Source organism: Urocampus carinirostris, chromosome 10, assembly GCF_059441175.1.
Source record: "Urocampus carinirostris isolate Australia breed hairy pipefish chromosome 10, RoL_Ucar_1.0, whole genome shotgun sequence".
Taxonomy (NCBI): Eukaryota; Metazoa; Chordata; class Actinopteri; order Syngnathiformes; family Syngnathidae; genus Urocampus; species Urocampus carinirostris.
Genome location: NC_142358.1, coordinates 8278158 through 8292481, shown reverse-complemented (window position 1 = coordinate 8292481; position 14324 = coordinate 8278158). Strand labels below are relative to the sequence as shown.

The window sequence follows — 14324 nt, the reverse complement described above, 5'->3', positions numbered from 1 at the left end:
TGCGCGGGTTTCCTCCAAGCGCTCCGGTTTCCTCCCACATTCCAAAAACATGCATGCAAGGGTAATTGGCTGGTCCAAATTGTCCCTAGGTGTGAATGAGCGAGCGAACTGTGCGCCCTACGACTGACTGGCAACCAGTTCAGGGTGTCTCTGCCCACTCCCCGAAGATGGTTGGGATGGGCTCCAGCACCCCCGCGACCCCTACTGAGGATAAGCGGTGTAGATAATGGATGGATGACTACTGCTTCTTTGTAGTACAATTCTGTAGGAGTATTTTTGTTGCAGACACACGAAGAGACAATGGGGACATAGTTGGCACCAAAAATCACGTTTTTATTAGTAGTACTGTATTTACTGTTATATATGTATATAGTGTCAAAATATTTTGAACATTTTTTGGGGGCGGGTGGGATGAAAAAGCTTGACGGGCTGCATGTGGCACGCGAGCCGTAGTTTGCACACCACTGCAAAGTTTGGGTTCTCAGTACCCCCAAAGCTCTGAATCTCCGATCACCCCAGGTCCTCAAAAACTACTGTGCAATCAAGTGAACTCCAGAGCATCTTTCACACCAAAGTAGTGCTTTGCTGTCATCTTGTGGTGTTTTTGTGATAATGAAGTTGAGAAGTTTCACTTTTGATAACATCTTCAATTGGCGGATTTGAGGTAGGTGTTCATTGTTTATAACACACTTCGAGAGTCAATAACAAATCAATACTTGAAGATGAAATTTTGTTTCAGACTGCTATTCAACAGGGTAGTATCTTCAACGTTTTGTCCCATAGATGCCATTCTTGCGTCCCAACAGTATCCGTGTCCGAAATCCCATATTTTTGAAAAAGACCTTAAAGGCACCTTCTCGAGGATCTACGAGTTTTCCCTCTTGTGTCCACCGTGTCCAGAAAATACAAGCCAAGTAATGGTTACGGTCACATGTTGGTCTCCAGTGAGGGTCACACGTCAGTCAAGGTCAAACATTGGTTTCCAGTCCTTTGAGGCGGTCCATCCTCTGCACGTTGCGTTCAATGGTGGCCTGGCAGGTGATGGATTCGGCGCACTCTGCAAGGAACCAGCCACGCTCGCCATCACGAAGACGCTCTCCCTCATACCAACCTAAACAAAACCCAAAATGAGAGGATGTTTCAAAAAATAATATATACAATAGACCCCAGGATACAGTGAACCCCACCTTACAGTATTTTCATTTTACGGTGTGGAATAGGATGTATTTCGGTCCCCTATTACCACATTTTCCCTTCTATACGAATTCAACAACAAATTCAAACTCTGCAGTCTTCATGCATAGGTAGAGTTACATCTCTGAAATGCCTGTCTGCTTTTGGTCGATGTCACATAAAATGCTGGTCTACAATTAGTTTATGAAAATGGCGGTATGGCTGAACTCACGCCCACAATACCTCACTGTCTTGTCGGTTAAAAATCTTGTGTTTTTCGTAAAGCGAATCGCTGATAGAATACTAGTTGTGTGTTTTTCTTTAGTCCAAAGCTCAGAGTGATGCTGAACAAGGGAGCAAAAAATTTAATCATGGAAACAAAACTTTTGATGATCAAGAAATACAAAAATGGCACACACATTGTCTAGGAATGTGGCTGTAACCAGTCAAACAACTATTATCAAATATTCAAAGGGCATGACAATCCTTGCAAGTGGAGTTTTTGAAATCAGTATGAAATTGAATCAACCATTTCGTTGCCCCTGTGCATCCACCCTCAAACTCCACTGTACCAAGTCAAGTCACAAAGGTAAATACAATATACTTTTTCCTTTACATCTACATCATTTTTTATAATCTTGTTTGATAATATTCACATATATTCCAAATAAGTCGCACTTACTATATACTTCTTTTGTTATTTTAATGTTTTTTCTTTCCTGTGTTACCGGTGGAATGGAACACATATGAAAATTACCATAGATTTTTATCACCTGCTTTACAGCAATTTTACCTTGCAATCCCCATAACGGATAAATGTTGTAGGGGTTTAGTATGATTCTAAATGACCCATTTACTATAGTTTCATATTGCCTCACTAACGTTTTATGTGCCAGACTACTGCTTTTCTCCCCTTAAAAAAAGCCTACCAATTAAAAAACAAAAAAACTTGTGGTGTGTCTCGGGCAAATACAGCCTGGCTGCGCCCATCCCTCTCAAGGCTGGTTTTCTGGATAGGGGCTTGCTCCCCCACCTAAAAAGGTAGTACTGGTTTCCATGGTTACTGGTAGCAAGAGGAACCCCCCCTGGTCTGACTCAGGTATTTATGTTTTTAAATCATACACACAAATATTATGAGATACAAATGCATTATCTCTCTCTCTCTCTCTCTCTCTCCTCTCTGTTTTGGTCAAATTTTGCCCCTTCCAGATTTAAACAAGCACAAGTATTTCAAAATACAGTATATTTAAATACTATTTTGGAGACGGATGTGTTGCCCGGTAAATTGAGGAACAATTCCATTTACTGTTTTTTAATGTCGAAAGGTTTGTGTGTATGTAGTTTTCTATCCCCCGCTATACAGCATTTCACTTTGCAATCCCCCACTTTAGAAATGATTTATACCCTACGTAACCTGGAGGTCTACTCTCCAATTTTCCGGATGATTTCTTACCATCTTCTACAGTTTGTGAGACGAGGACCACATCAGGAACCTGAAGTGAAAGCTCATCAGGTTGTTTGGCGGTGTAAGTTCTGATCACTTGCACTTGCATGGCATCTACAAAAATACGCGGTAAATATATTTTTAATGAAGTGCAAAAAACATGTAGTCATAAAAAGCCACAAGAGGGTGCAATCGTCTTACTGGTCCTGTCTCGGTTCTCGTCTTTGTTGACGTTGCGGCTCAGGGCGCTGATCCAACGAGCACGTTCATTTCTACAATGCACAAAAAGATCTATTAGGAAGAGAAAGGTCCCTGGATCGAGACCGGATGGAAACATTTATTGGCCTTGAGAGGGATGGGCGCCACCAGGCTGTATTTAACCAAGATACATCGCAGGAAAAAGTGCCCCTACGATCTAGTTGTTAAGGGATACACCCAACCACCCATCCACCCACCCACAACTACATAATGTGACACAATATTTTGACCCACTTTATCAATTTGGCTGTTTTTTAATAGGTCAATGTTAGGATGATTTACATAGATCTTCCCATAGATCATATATATATATATATATATATATATATATATATATATATATATATATATATATATATATATATATATATATATATATATATATACTCAGGAGTTTCTTAGCCTAGTTTTCACACATTTAAGAGCAGAGAAGCTCAAATCCCATGCAACCTGAGTACAAGAAAGGCTCAACAGGAATTTGACATGGTAGGAATCTGTGATGAAGTCAGATTGTGAGAGAACCTGCTTTTTTCTTATTTTTCATATCTTTTTTCCCCAAGCTTTATTCTAATTTTTTCTAGCATTTTCCTCTTCTTACTATTTTACGTTTTTTCTTCCTTTATAATTTTTCTTCCTCATACTTTGTGCTGTTCTGTGTTTATTTCAAAGCCCAAAAAATTAAAAAGTGGTGGTGGACCAAACCAACTTTGAATTTGGGGGAGGAGAATTCTCCCAGATGGTAAACCTCACCTCATCTGCTGCTCTGAATGTGACCAAATAGCTGATTAAAGAATGAATGGATGAGGAAGTTGAGTGCAAGTGACAGATACATGTTCAAATTCTGTTTCTCCTCCAGCCGGCCCAAACTCCGCCCTTTGAAAAATTTCCCTTTCTTCTGATGAGCCACTTCGGCATTGTATATACTATATATATATATTTCTTTTTAATGTTTTGACATACATGTTACCATGTTTTATAAATTATATTTTTTGTATCTTTAATTTAACTGATCTATTTCTTATTTCCTTCAATGAAAAATAAGAAATAGAATTTGCAAATGTATATGTTCCATATTCTTGGAATTTAACCATACCTCTTTAAATCTCTATCTTAATATTTCAATTTAAATAAATGTGTTTTTAAAGCAGTTTATTTTATTAATATATTATTTCAGTGAAATATTTTTATTTTATTACTTAATCAAGAATGATTACTAATATTTGTTAAAATATGTTATGATTTTTATCAGATATTGTTTGTTTTATAAGAATGTGAAAATGTAATAAATGAGGAAAAAGAGGTAAGAAAAAAAACAACAACTTAAAAATAGCTTAAGTTGCAAAGAAAACACTACAATATCTGTCAATGGGGCAAGTTTATATGATTTATAAGATTTAAAAAATATATAGATTATAAAATCTCCCATTTGAGAACCAAACTCTAAGGTATTGGTATCTTTTATCAGTTTTCACTCAGTTTTGCAGACAACAGTCATGTGTTTTTCACACTAACAAATTTAAACAGAAAAAGAAAAATCTCGGAGAACACAACAGAATTCCCATTTCTGGCCGTATTCGTGGGCGATGCCCCGCAGGTCACTTTTCCGGCAACCCTATCTTCGATTTCACCATTCCCAAAGTTCGGATTTCAAGTTATAGAGGCTTTGGAGTGATTTTCTGGAGCTGACTCACATAACAAGAAGAAACATGCCGTCGGAAGTAAATCCACATTCAAGCAGCATTCGTCATTTGCTTGTTTATTGTTTTTCGATGAGCAACTTTGCCTTTTCATCTGTTGTAACGGTCACGAAATAAAAATTCCATTTTACACAATCAGAATTTGTAGGGCACTTAAATAAACCCATCACGAGATTGAAAATCCTAGTCTTGTTAAGCTTTATCTCTGCAAGTAACTCATATGAATGGTAATATATTTTAGAGTGGAATTATTTGATTTGGTCCGACTCATCTTTAAATGAAATGTATAAGGACTAAGCACATATTAAATGGAAAATTTTGCATGTTCACAATTTTAAGGGGGGATTCTGTATCCAACTCATAAATATACAATTGTCCCACGGGACACGGCTGCACCACCTTATGAAGATTTCACTTTATGGTGTGGAATAAGATGTTTTTTTCACTGTGCGACAACAAAAGGATTTTGTGTCTAGAAAAACATATACAATTATTCAAACGTACGACAACTGTTTTGTCTTTAAGATGCCTGTCTGCTATCAATCAACGTCTGATAAATGCTGGTCTTCTATTGGTTTGCTAAAGAGCATCATGAAAATGCCAATATTCTTTTGGTTGAAGTATCTCTCACAATGTCGTTCTCTTCATTCAGTTTGGAATCTTTATTAAAAAAAAAGTCACAGATACTGCATTTTTTTGTGCTGTAATGATTTGCTATTGTTCCAAAGGTGTGCTGTGATGCTAAATGGAGAAGCAAAAACATGAAATATGTGGAAACAAAAGCTTGTGATTATCAAGAAATATGAAGTAGGCACGAATGGCTACCTTCACTAAGTTGTATGGCCATTACTAATCAAAGATCATGATTATTACTTTAAATAAGGAAGCAATTAAGGGAAGAAAATAGTTTAAGGCCATGACAGGCCCCCATCTCTTCCCCCTAAGCATCCACCTGCTATTCCACTTAACCAGCTCAAGTCACACCACACCAAAGGTAACTGAAGTTGTATTTCGACATAACCTGTTTATTTATTTGTAATATTTTTCGATCGTATATGCATATATTACATTTATGTAGTACTTACTATGTACTATTTTCTTATTTTGATGTTTTGTCCTGGGTAGCTAATTACCCAAGGTTTATTTACCCCACCATGCTGCAAATGCACCCTGGATCGAATTAATGTTGTATTCCAGGGGTCTACTGTGCTTGTGTTTAAGTGGAGGTTCCAATCTAAGCTAACCTGCGCACACAACAGCTTGCTAGCCCAGAAAAAACAATTCGACCGGCTACAAAAAGCTAAATTTGAACCCATATTGCACCTCATTTCCATAAAGAGAAGTCTCACGAGGACACAAATGACAAAATACATAACCACATAGTAAATAAAGATAAAAACACTGGTGTATAAGTTCTATATTTTGATGTTTTTACCAGGAGAACCACTTTACAGAAATTTTACTTAGTGATCACCACCTCAGAAGGGATCATGTTGTATCCCGGGGTTCTACTGTATATAAATATATATAATAAAGTAAACGCTCAGAAGCAAAACCACAGCAAAAGGGAACTGTAGCAAGTCGCACGTTTTTAAAACAGTTTCACGAGCATCGTTAAAGTTTATAACTCAAACTTTCATATGAAGGAACAAAATGTATCAACCTGATTATTAAAGCCAAAACTAATATATTTGTTTCTTTCATTCATAGTCCATATTAAACACTTTCACTCAACCACAGCAAAATCCAAGTCGAAAACAAAATAAAACCTTTAAGTGGAATCATATGGTGCTGAAAAAACAAGACTGGTGCAACGGTAGTCGGTTGCATAATCACTCCAGTTGTGCGCTGGAGGCTTACGTTTGTCTTTTTTATTTTTTGCAAAGTGCTTTTGTGTGCTAGCGTATGTGCTCCTGCATGGAGATCAGCAGTTATTCGCTGACCGGGGAAGGAGGTCACGCTAACGTGTGCAACCCACCAAAACAAAAGAGGCCGGGCAACAATGGCGCTTCTAATCCACCTCTTAAAAAACTGCTTAATTGAATGGATTTGAGAAATTATTCCAGTAATATGCAGTAAGGAGAGGCAGTTGAGGAACAGCCTCACCTGTCATCGTGGGATACATTTTATAAGGTCATTTATTCAGCTGATAAGTTCACAATTGTCTGTCAGAATTGGCCCCGCCCATGGACACCAGCGGAAACGCATTTACAGATTGCTCCCTGACTACTTAAACGCTGTCTATGAGTCGCCTGTGGGCGGAGCGTCTCAGAAACTCCTGCTAAAATCTGTTGTGAGACGTCTAGCCCTGTGAATCCCCGTTTTTGCCTGTGTTTTTGTTCTCGTTTTGCCAAGCCCTGTGAATCCCCGTTTTGCCTGTGTTTTTGCTCATGTTTTGCAAAGACCAGTGAATCTCCGTTTTTGCCTGTGTTTTGCTCCTGTTTTGTTCTCGCCCCGATCTGGTTGATTTTGACCACTTCCTCGTTACGATCAATCTACTTCCGCGACCAACGATCCCCGGATCGAGTGTGCGCTCATTCCTCTTCTCCCCAATAAATTGTAACGTTGCGCGAGTGGGTTCTGCTTCCTGTTTCTTGTCCCGGTTCGTGACAAGTTTCATATTCTGCATATTAATAATACTATTAGTTTATAACTTAGTATTACATTTTGTGCCAAACTTCTGCAGATGCACAGTGAGGCATGCAATTCTCTTGCGTGATGGCAGAGGTTGATAGTGAGACCAAGGACTCACATTTTCAAACACCTAAGAGCCAAACAATAGAATAAAAACCATGTTAATTATCATTGTATTGATTGATTGATTGATTATTGCTCCAGCGAAGGTCGGGGGGTCCCGTCCCTGTGCGTTGAGCGGACCAGATGAACCAGGTTTTTTCAATGCTGGCGGTCTTGTGCCTGCTGTTCTGCATCCTCTACAGCAACTCCGTGTTGTTGGAGGTCGCCAGCAACGACGTCGAGCCATAGATTGCGGGGTTTCCCTCGTGGTCGTCTCCAGTCTGCGGCCTTTGGGTCAAACTGGAGAATGGCTCGTGTCGGATGGTCTGGTGGTAGACGAAGGACATGGCCAAACCAGCGGGTGCGGCGTTGTGCGACCAAGGAATATGCTCGGGGCTGTCACGTGCGGGCGATGAGCTCTTCATTGGAGACTCGCTGTGGCCACCTGATGTTCTCGATGGTTCTGAGAGCCCTGCTATCAAAACCGTCAATTCTTGTGGCCAGGGTGTCGTTCAGGGGCCATGTTTCTGAGCCATAAAGCAGGATAGGGAGTACGGCGAGGTTGTAAATGCGGAGCTTCGTATTGCGTGCGGTGGTCTGGTGCCGCCAGAGTGGTTTCCAGAGAGACTGCAGAGCAGATGCTGCCAGGGCTCTTCTGCGCAGAATCTCTGGTTTTAGGTCCTCATTGTCTGTCACCATGGACCCCAGATACACAAAGCTCTTGACAGGCTCCATGATGTCACTACCAATTTGGATAGGAGGTGGATCTGGTCCATCACCGACATACATGAACTTGGTTTTCGTCCAACTCACTTGGAGGCCAAGCCGCGCTGCCTCTTCGCTGTAAATGCCCAGAGCGTCTCTCAGCTGGCTGTAGGAAGTGCTGAGCATGATGGTGTCGTCAGCATACTCCAGGTCAGTCAGGTGGTAGTTGCCGAAAGACACTCCGGGGATGCGCTCACTAACCCTGAACATCAGATGGTCGATGATGCAATTAAAAAGGTCGGGAGCAGCCACGCAGCCTTTACGAACGCCGCTGGAGATAGTAAAACAGTCGGAGTCAATGCCGTTGATACGGACACAGCTCTCTGCATTGCTGTAGAGCAGCTTGAACAGGGCAATGTTCTTGGGTAGTGCTCCGAGAGCTTGGAGGATATTCCACAGTGAAGAGTGGCAGACGGTGTCAAAGGCGGCCTTCAGATCAATGACTCCGATATACAGAGGGCGATCTTTACGGAATTCACGGGTCTTCTTTGTCAGCAAACGGACGGCAGAGATGTGCTCCGTTGTGGAGCGGTTGGGCATAAAGCCAGCCTGCTGGCGACGGCAGCAGCTTCTGATTGCTGGAAGGGCACGGCTGAGCAAGATCTGGTGAAGACCTTGCCCGGGATGGAGAGTAGGGTTATACCTCTGTGGTTTCCACAGACAAGCCTGTCATCCTTGCATTTCCAGAAGGGCATGATGCAAACTGCTCCGATTCCCACACCTGGTTGAATAGGCAGGTTAGCCACTCCACCATGCCATCACCGCCAGCCTTGAGCATCTCGCTGGTAATGGCACAGATGCCGGGGGCTTTCTTGGTGTTCAGCTTCTTCAGAGCAGCTAGCTCTCACTTCCTCGGGTGTTACAGGGTCTGTGCAGCAGGCGTCGCTAGGAGTGCCATGTTTGCAGCCACTAGGAGGGTGGGATCAGCCGGGATGGTGCTGTGCTGCAAGAGAAGGCTAAAGTGCTCCTTCCAGCGCGCGAGGCAGTTGGCTTCTGTCATTATGAGTTTGCCGTCTGAGTCTTTTACCAGGGCTGTCTTTATGTGTGGGCCGCTACGGGCTTGGCGTAGTAGACTGAATACGCGGCTCATGTTGTTGTTGTTGGCCGCGGACTCAAGCTGTTGGGCTTCTGCCTGCCAAAACCTCTCCCTATCTTCAGCGATGGCCACATTGCGTAGGCGGTTCAGTCTCCTATACTCCGTGAGGTCGCCTCGGAGCCCGGCCTCACGCCGCTGGTCTATGATGTTTAGTGTCCTCTCTGATATCCAGGGCTTTCTCGGGGAGTATCGCGGGCGTCCGAGGACATTGTGGAGAACACTTTCCTTGAAGGATGCCCAGTCTGTCAGCTTGTCAGGAGCCAGGGTATGGAGAGTGCGGCGGATGGAGCAACTGAAGTCTCTGGCGATGTTGGGGTCGCTGAGTCAGGAGGAGTCGGGGCGAGGCAGAGTCTTGTGCTGGTTGGCTCGGAGCTTTAGCTTGAGCTGGGCCACCAGCAGACGATGGTCTGTGTTGCTGAGCTGTGCTCCTCTGAACACCCGGCAGTTGGTAGCAAACGACTTCCAGCGTCGTGATATCAGGATGTGGTCCAATGCCTTCCTGGTTCTGCCATCTGGGCTGTACCACGTCCAGTGATGGATGCGTTTCTGGGGAAACCAGGTGTCAGCAACACAGAGGTTGTTTTGGTGGCAGAGGAGGACGAGGAGGCGGTTGCCATTGTCGTTTGTTGTGCTGTCAACGAAGGTGGTGCCGACAGGGGGACCGATCATTGCTGGATAGAGTGGCGTTGGCATCAGTGAGGATGATGGTGACGTCTTGTGGTGGGGCTTGGTCGACAGCCTGGTGGAGTTGGTCAAAGAACGCGTCCTTTGATCCTCATCAGCGACATCGGTGGGGGCGTAGGCGACGATCACTGTCATCTTGCCGTGATGGTGGAGAAAGCGAGCAGACAGTAGTCTGTCGCTTATGGGTGTCCAGCTGATGAGGGACCTCCGGAGGGCTTTTGGAATGGCAAGAGCCACACCGTAAAGGCCGGTCCGACTCTCGGGGCCACTCCAGATGTAGCAATGGTTGCCAGCTGTTGTTTCACCATTGCCTTGCCATCGTATTTCACAGAGCCCTGCCAGGGTGATGTTATAGCGACAGAGCTCTCGGGACAGCAGGGTGGCAGCTCCGGGGCGAAGGAGTGTCTGGACATTCCAGGTGGCGACACGGGTCTTACGACGAAGGTCGATCCGTACTCGCTGGTCGGGGGCAGGCTGGGGTCCGTTACCGTGTTGGTAAGTCCGGCTTCTTTCTCTGGTCAGTTTCGTAACAAAGGGGGTTTCTCCTGGGTGAGTTGATAGCCCTCCGCAGGATAGTCAGTTGGTGGGGCTGCCACCTCACAGTGTACCGACACGCTGGGGTCTTTGTTTGTCTGGAACCTAACCCGGAGACCGGCCCGCTATGGGTGACCCTACCAGGAGCAAGCTCCCGACGGTATCGCTCTCCAGGGTTACTGGAACACGCAAGCCCCCTCGCCGCATCAAGGCCAGACCCATCCGAGGGGTCCGAGCCAGTATTGCTACAACAAAATCACAGTTGCTCTCCATTTGGCAAATATAAAATATAAAGACTAATTAATGGAAATATATGACATATTCACCTCGAATATAAAGTATTCACATCTAAAATAAAAACTGTACACAACCAGGATATTGCACTTAGAACCGGGATAATGCCCAAAAATTGGAACAGTCAACGTGACGACTAAAATACCGTCCATTTGCACAATATTTTAGAAATTAAGTCAAAGTGTAAATAAAGTACTATGTAAAAACATTTAACAGTGCAAAAATGAAATACTGTTTCAACAAATGTTTTCAGTCAAAAACCTTGCACAACCGGGATATTGCACTGATATCCGGGGCATTTAAATTAAAACTGGGGTGTTTGCACTTAAAACCTGTGTGATTGCTGTTAAGTGTGTTGATAGTTTTTGGGAGAACGCTATCCCTCAGTCTGTTTGTTCGGGCCTTGTGGGATCTAAACCGTCGGCCCGATGATAACAGTTTGGAAAGACGGTTGCTGGATGTGAGGAGTCTTTCAGGATGTCTTTAGCTCGGCTGAGATAGCAAAACTTGGCAATGTCCTCCAGGCTGGGCAGGGTGTAGCCAGTACTCTTTATTTTTAGAGATAGTATTACAGCTTTTTTCTCAACTTATTTCGTGGATTTCTCAGATCAGACTTGAAATTCTCAAAACACATCGAACATGTAGCAAAATGCCATAGGTTACCTGCATATTTGTGTTCAAAGTTCTTGGACTGGATAAGACTCAGTTAACAAGTTTATAATTCATTGACAGACCATGTCAATGGAATGCAGCAATCACAAGACAGCACAAAATATCAAAAAGAAGAAAAACAAAAGCAAAGACTATAAATATGAACATAAGACAATTGGCACAACTAAACTTGAAGTGCTGTTGGGATAATGTAGTAAGGAGCAGAGAATTGTAGCAAATAACTTGCATGAATGTACAGAACATTTGAAACTTGTTCAAATAAACGAGAAACTACTTTTTGGGTGGGCACTACTAATACAGTGTCGAGAGGAATGAACAAAAAGTTTAGAGAATTTCACCTCTTGAGCAAAGAAACGTACAAAAGCGATTGAGAAAAAACTGTAGCATGCTAACAGCAATTCAAACCATGTACTATTTTTTTCTTGTTGACTTTTTTTCATAATGGAGTATTACCTGACTACCTTTGCTTTTATCAAAAAAAATTCGTTATATTGTACTGTATTACTGTGCTTTGTGTCTGCAGATGCAGAGCGAAGCGTGCAGTTCTCTTGCCTCATAACACAGGGCGATTGTGAGACCAATGATTCTTATTCGGCGTAAACTTCAGCCCCAAATAATAGAATCAGTGATAGCATTAGCAAGCCAACAGCAAGTCTAGCATTCAGTTATTTTTTTGTTGTAGCATGGACTTTTTCATAATGGAGGATTACCCAATATATTAATTCTTTCTATTCTATTCAAAAGGACTAGTATGTAACATATCAGTGTGCAGAGTGAATCATGCCATTCTCTTGCCTCATTGCAGAGGGCGATAGTGAGACCAAGGATTCTGATTTGGCATACACACATCAGCCACAACCAATAGAGTTAGTAATAGTCTTTAGCGTCTGCAGATGCACAGTAAGGCAGAAACAGAAACCGAAATCGAAGACCGAAGAGAAATCAACAAATATACATGAGGCTCTTTTAGCGAGTAAGCCGGAGATGCCGTGTATCATTTGTCTCTGTACCACAAGTCCTTCAGTGCTGTGCGACTTAAAAACATCCCAGACAAAGGAAACTGTGCACAAGCAATCAGATTATTCCAATGTGTATACATGCATGAGTAATGGAAATAAGAAAGGACTAACCCAACCATTGCATTACTCAGTCCAACCAAGATTTCAGTGCACGTTTAGATTGCTTTACAAAATAAAAATACTGGCAGTTTCTAATCAGATTTGAGCCTGCCTGTAAACATACGCTTATAACACAACTTAACACAAAATCACTCAGGAATACAGTTAGTGCCTCAAATTGCTGCTATTGGTGTTTAAGTATTTGCCAAAATGAAGCAAGCGGCACTTCTAATTGTCTTGAGGCCCAATAAAGAGGCAGCATTGTGATGGACATGACAAGCTGTGTCTACATGAGGGCTGGCCGCCCCCACCCTGCTCCCAACCCCCCTTTATCCCCTACTAGCCTGGGGGGGCCATGACTGGGATGTCACAGTGAGTTCGGACTGTCGTGCCCTGGCGATGTGCCATTCTTACAGTGGTTGCATAGCAGCGTCCCATTGTTAAGCAGGTTATTTCCCACGATGGCCACCCCCGCTCATGTCGCTTCACTCCCGAAAAACCACCTTGATCATCTCGTCTGTTCCATCTTTTGTTTTGGGTCAGAAAATAGCTCCCACTTCCGACGGTCATTCTTTCCAAATTAGTGACTAAAACACCATGTGACACATGGAAGTTGTCACTATTTAGCCAGCCGACTTGAACATTGAGTTACTTTGGCCACGCTAGTTTATCTATTTTCTAAATGAGTTACTGATTATACTAGCGGCTTTGTAGAAATATTGACCACAAAGAACTTTTATTTCTAAATAATAAAACCATTAGTGATATATATGTGCTGCTCCTTTTGGATAAAATCATCAATATATAGGTAATCCTCAATTATGAAAAAAAGACTGAATGGCTTGACTTGTTGTTTGCTTGCTAATAATAATACTAATTCAATTGTTTGGGACTGAAGTGTGTGCCAAATTAGAATCCTTAGTCTAACTAACGCCGTCTGCCATGAGGCAGGAGAATGTTGTGCCTCACTCTGCCTCTGCAGACAGTAATATGTTGCATACTAGTTGTAATTATGATATTGTAATAGACGCTTTCCCACTTAGGATCATTTGACTTACGAAAAATGGTAGATACAAAAAAAAATTTGGGAAGTCGAAAAATATTCGGACATTGCTGTAAGTTAGATTCTATATTGTGCGCACCTTTTTCCGAGTACAGGACAGTACAATAGTACTTCTTTCCGCTCTTACCGGCGTGCGGCGATCCGTCTCCCTATTTTGGGTGTAAAAATTCTATACTGTATCTCCAGCGGGCTAAGAACTATGATATTTTTATTGTTTAATATCTCGTGCATCCATTCAATATGGTTGGTGTAAAGTGTAAAGAAGAAATGAGCCGTTTCATTTGAAATGAAAGTGGAATATGGAAGCTTGATGCTGTTGAGAAAATGGTTGGATCGTTTGTTTTTCGGCCACTTTTTACCATGAAGGAGGAAGTTGCTTAACTTGAAACTCATCTTCCAAAAGTACGGTAAGGTAAACTTATTTTTATTCATCTTTATAGAGCATTTTATTTGATTAAATGTTTATGTTTTACAACATTTTATTTATATCTGTACATTCAAGGAAACTGTGCGGGTCAGATTTATCGACATTTCGTTCTGTATACACGTGTACTAGAATGACAATAAAGTAGATCTGAATCTGAATCTGAATCTGAATGTTTTAGTACAAAACAATACAGGTTACTTATACAAGCTTTAAACATACTTATATAAACTTTAAACATGTATTCCATACAAAATATCGCACTGAAGCAACTTACGAACAAATTCAACCTACGAACGATCGCCTACCTATCTCGTTTGTAAGTAGGGCAGCATTTTTACAATATAAAAATTCAACAATTTAGAA

General features: G+C 42.2%; 1 protein-coding gene across 1 annotated transcript in view; it reads right to left on the bottom strand.

The window, feature by feature from the left end:
* Nucleotides 1-312: 312 nt before the first annotated feature.
* Nucleotides 313-14324, bottom strand: part of LOC148357613 (rho guanine nucleotide exchange factor 26-like) — a 46839-nt gene continuing 32827 nt past the window's right edge. The window contains exons 13-15 of the mRNA XM_088346351.1: nt 2819-2889; nt 2627-2731; nt 313-1111 (exon numbers count right to left, since the gene is read on the bottom strand). Of these exons, the coding sequence (XP_088202477.1) occupies nt 969-1111; nt 2627-2731; nt 2819-2889 (319 nt within the window). The 3' untranslated portion in view covers nt 313-968. The remainder of the gene's footprint in view (nt 1112-2626; nt 2732-2818; nt 2890-14324) is intronic.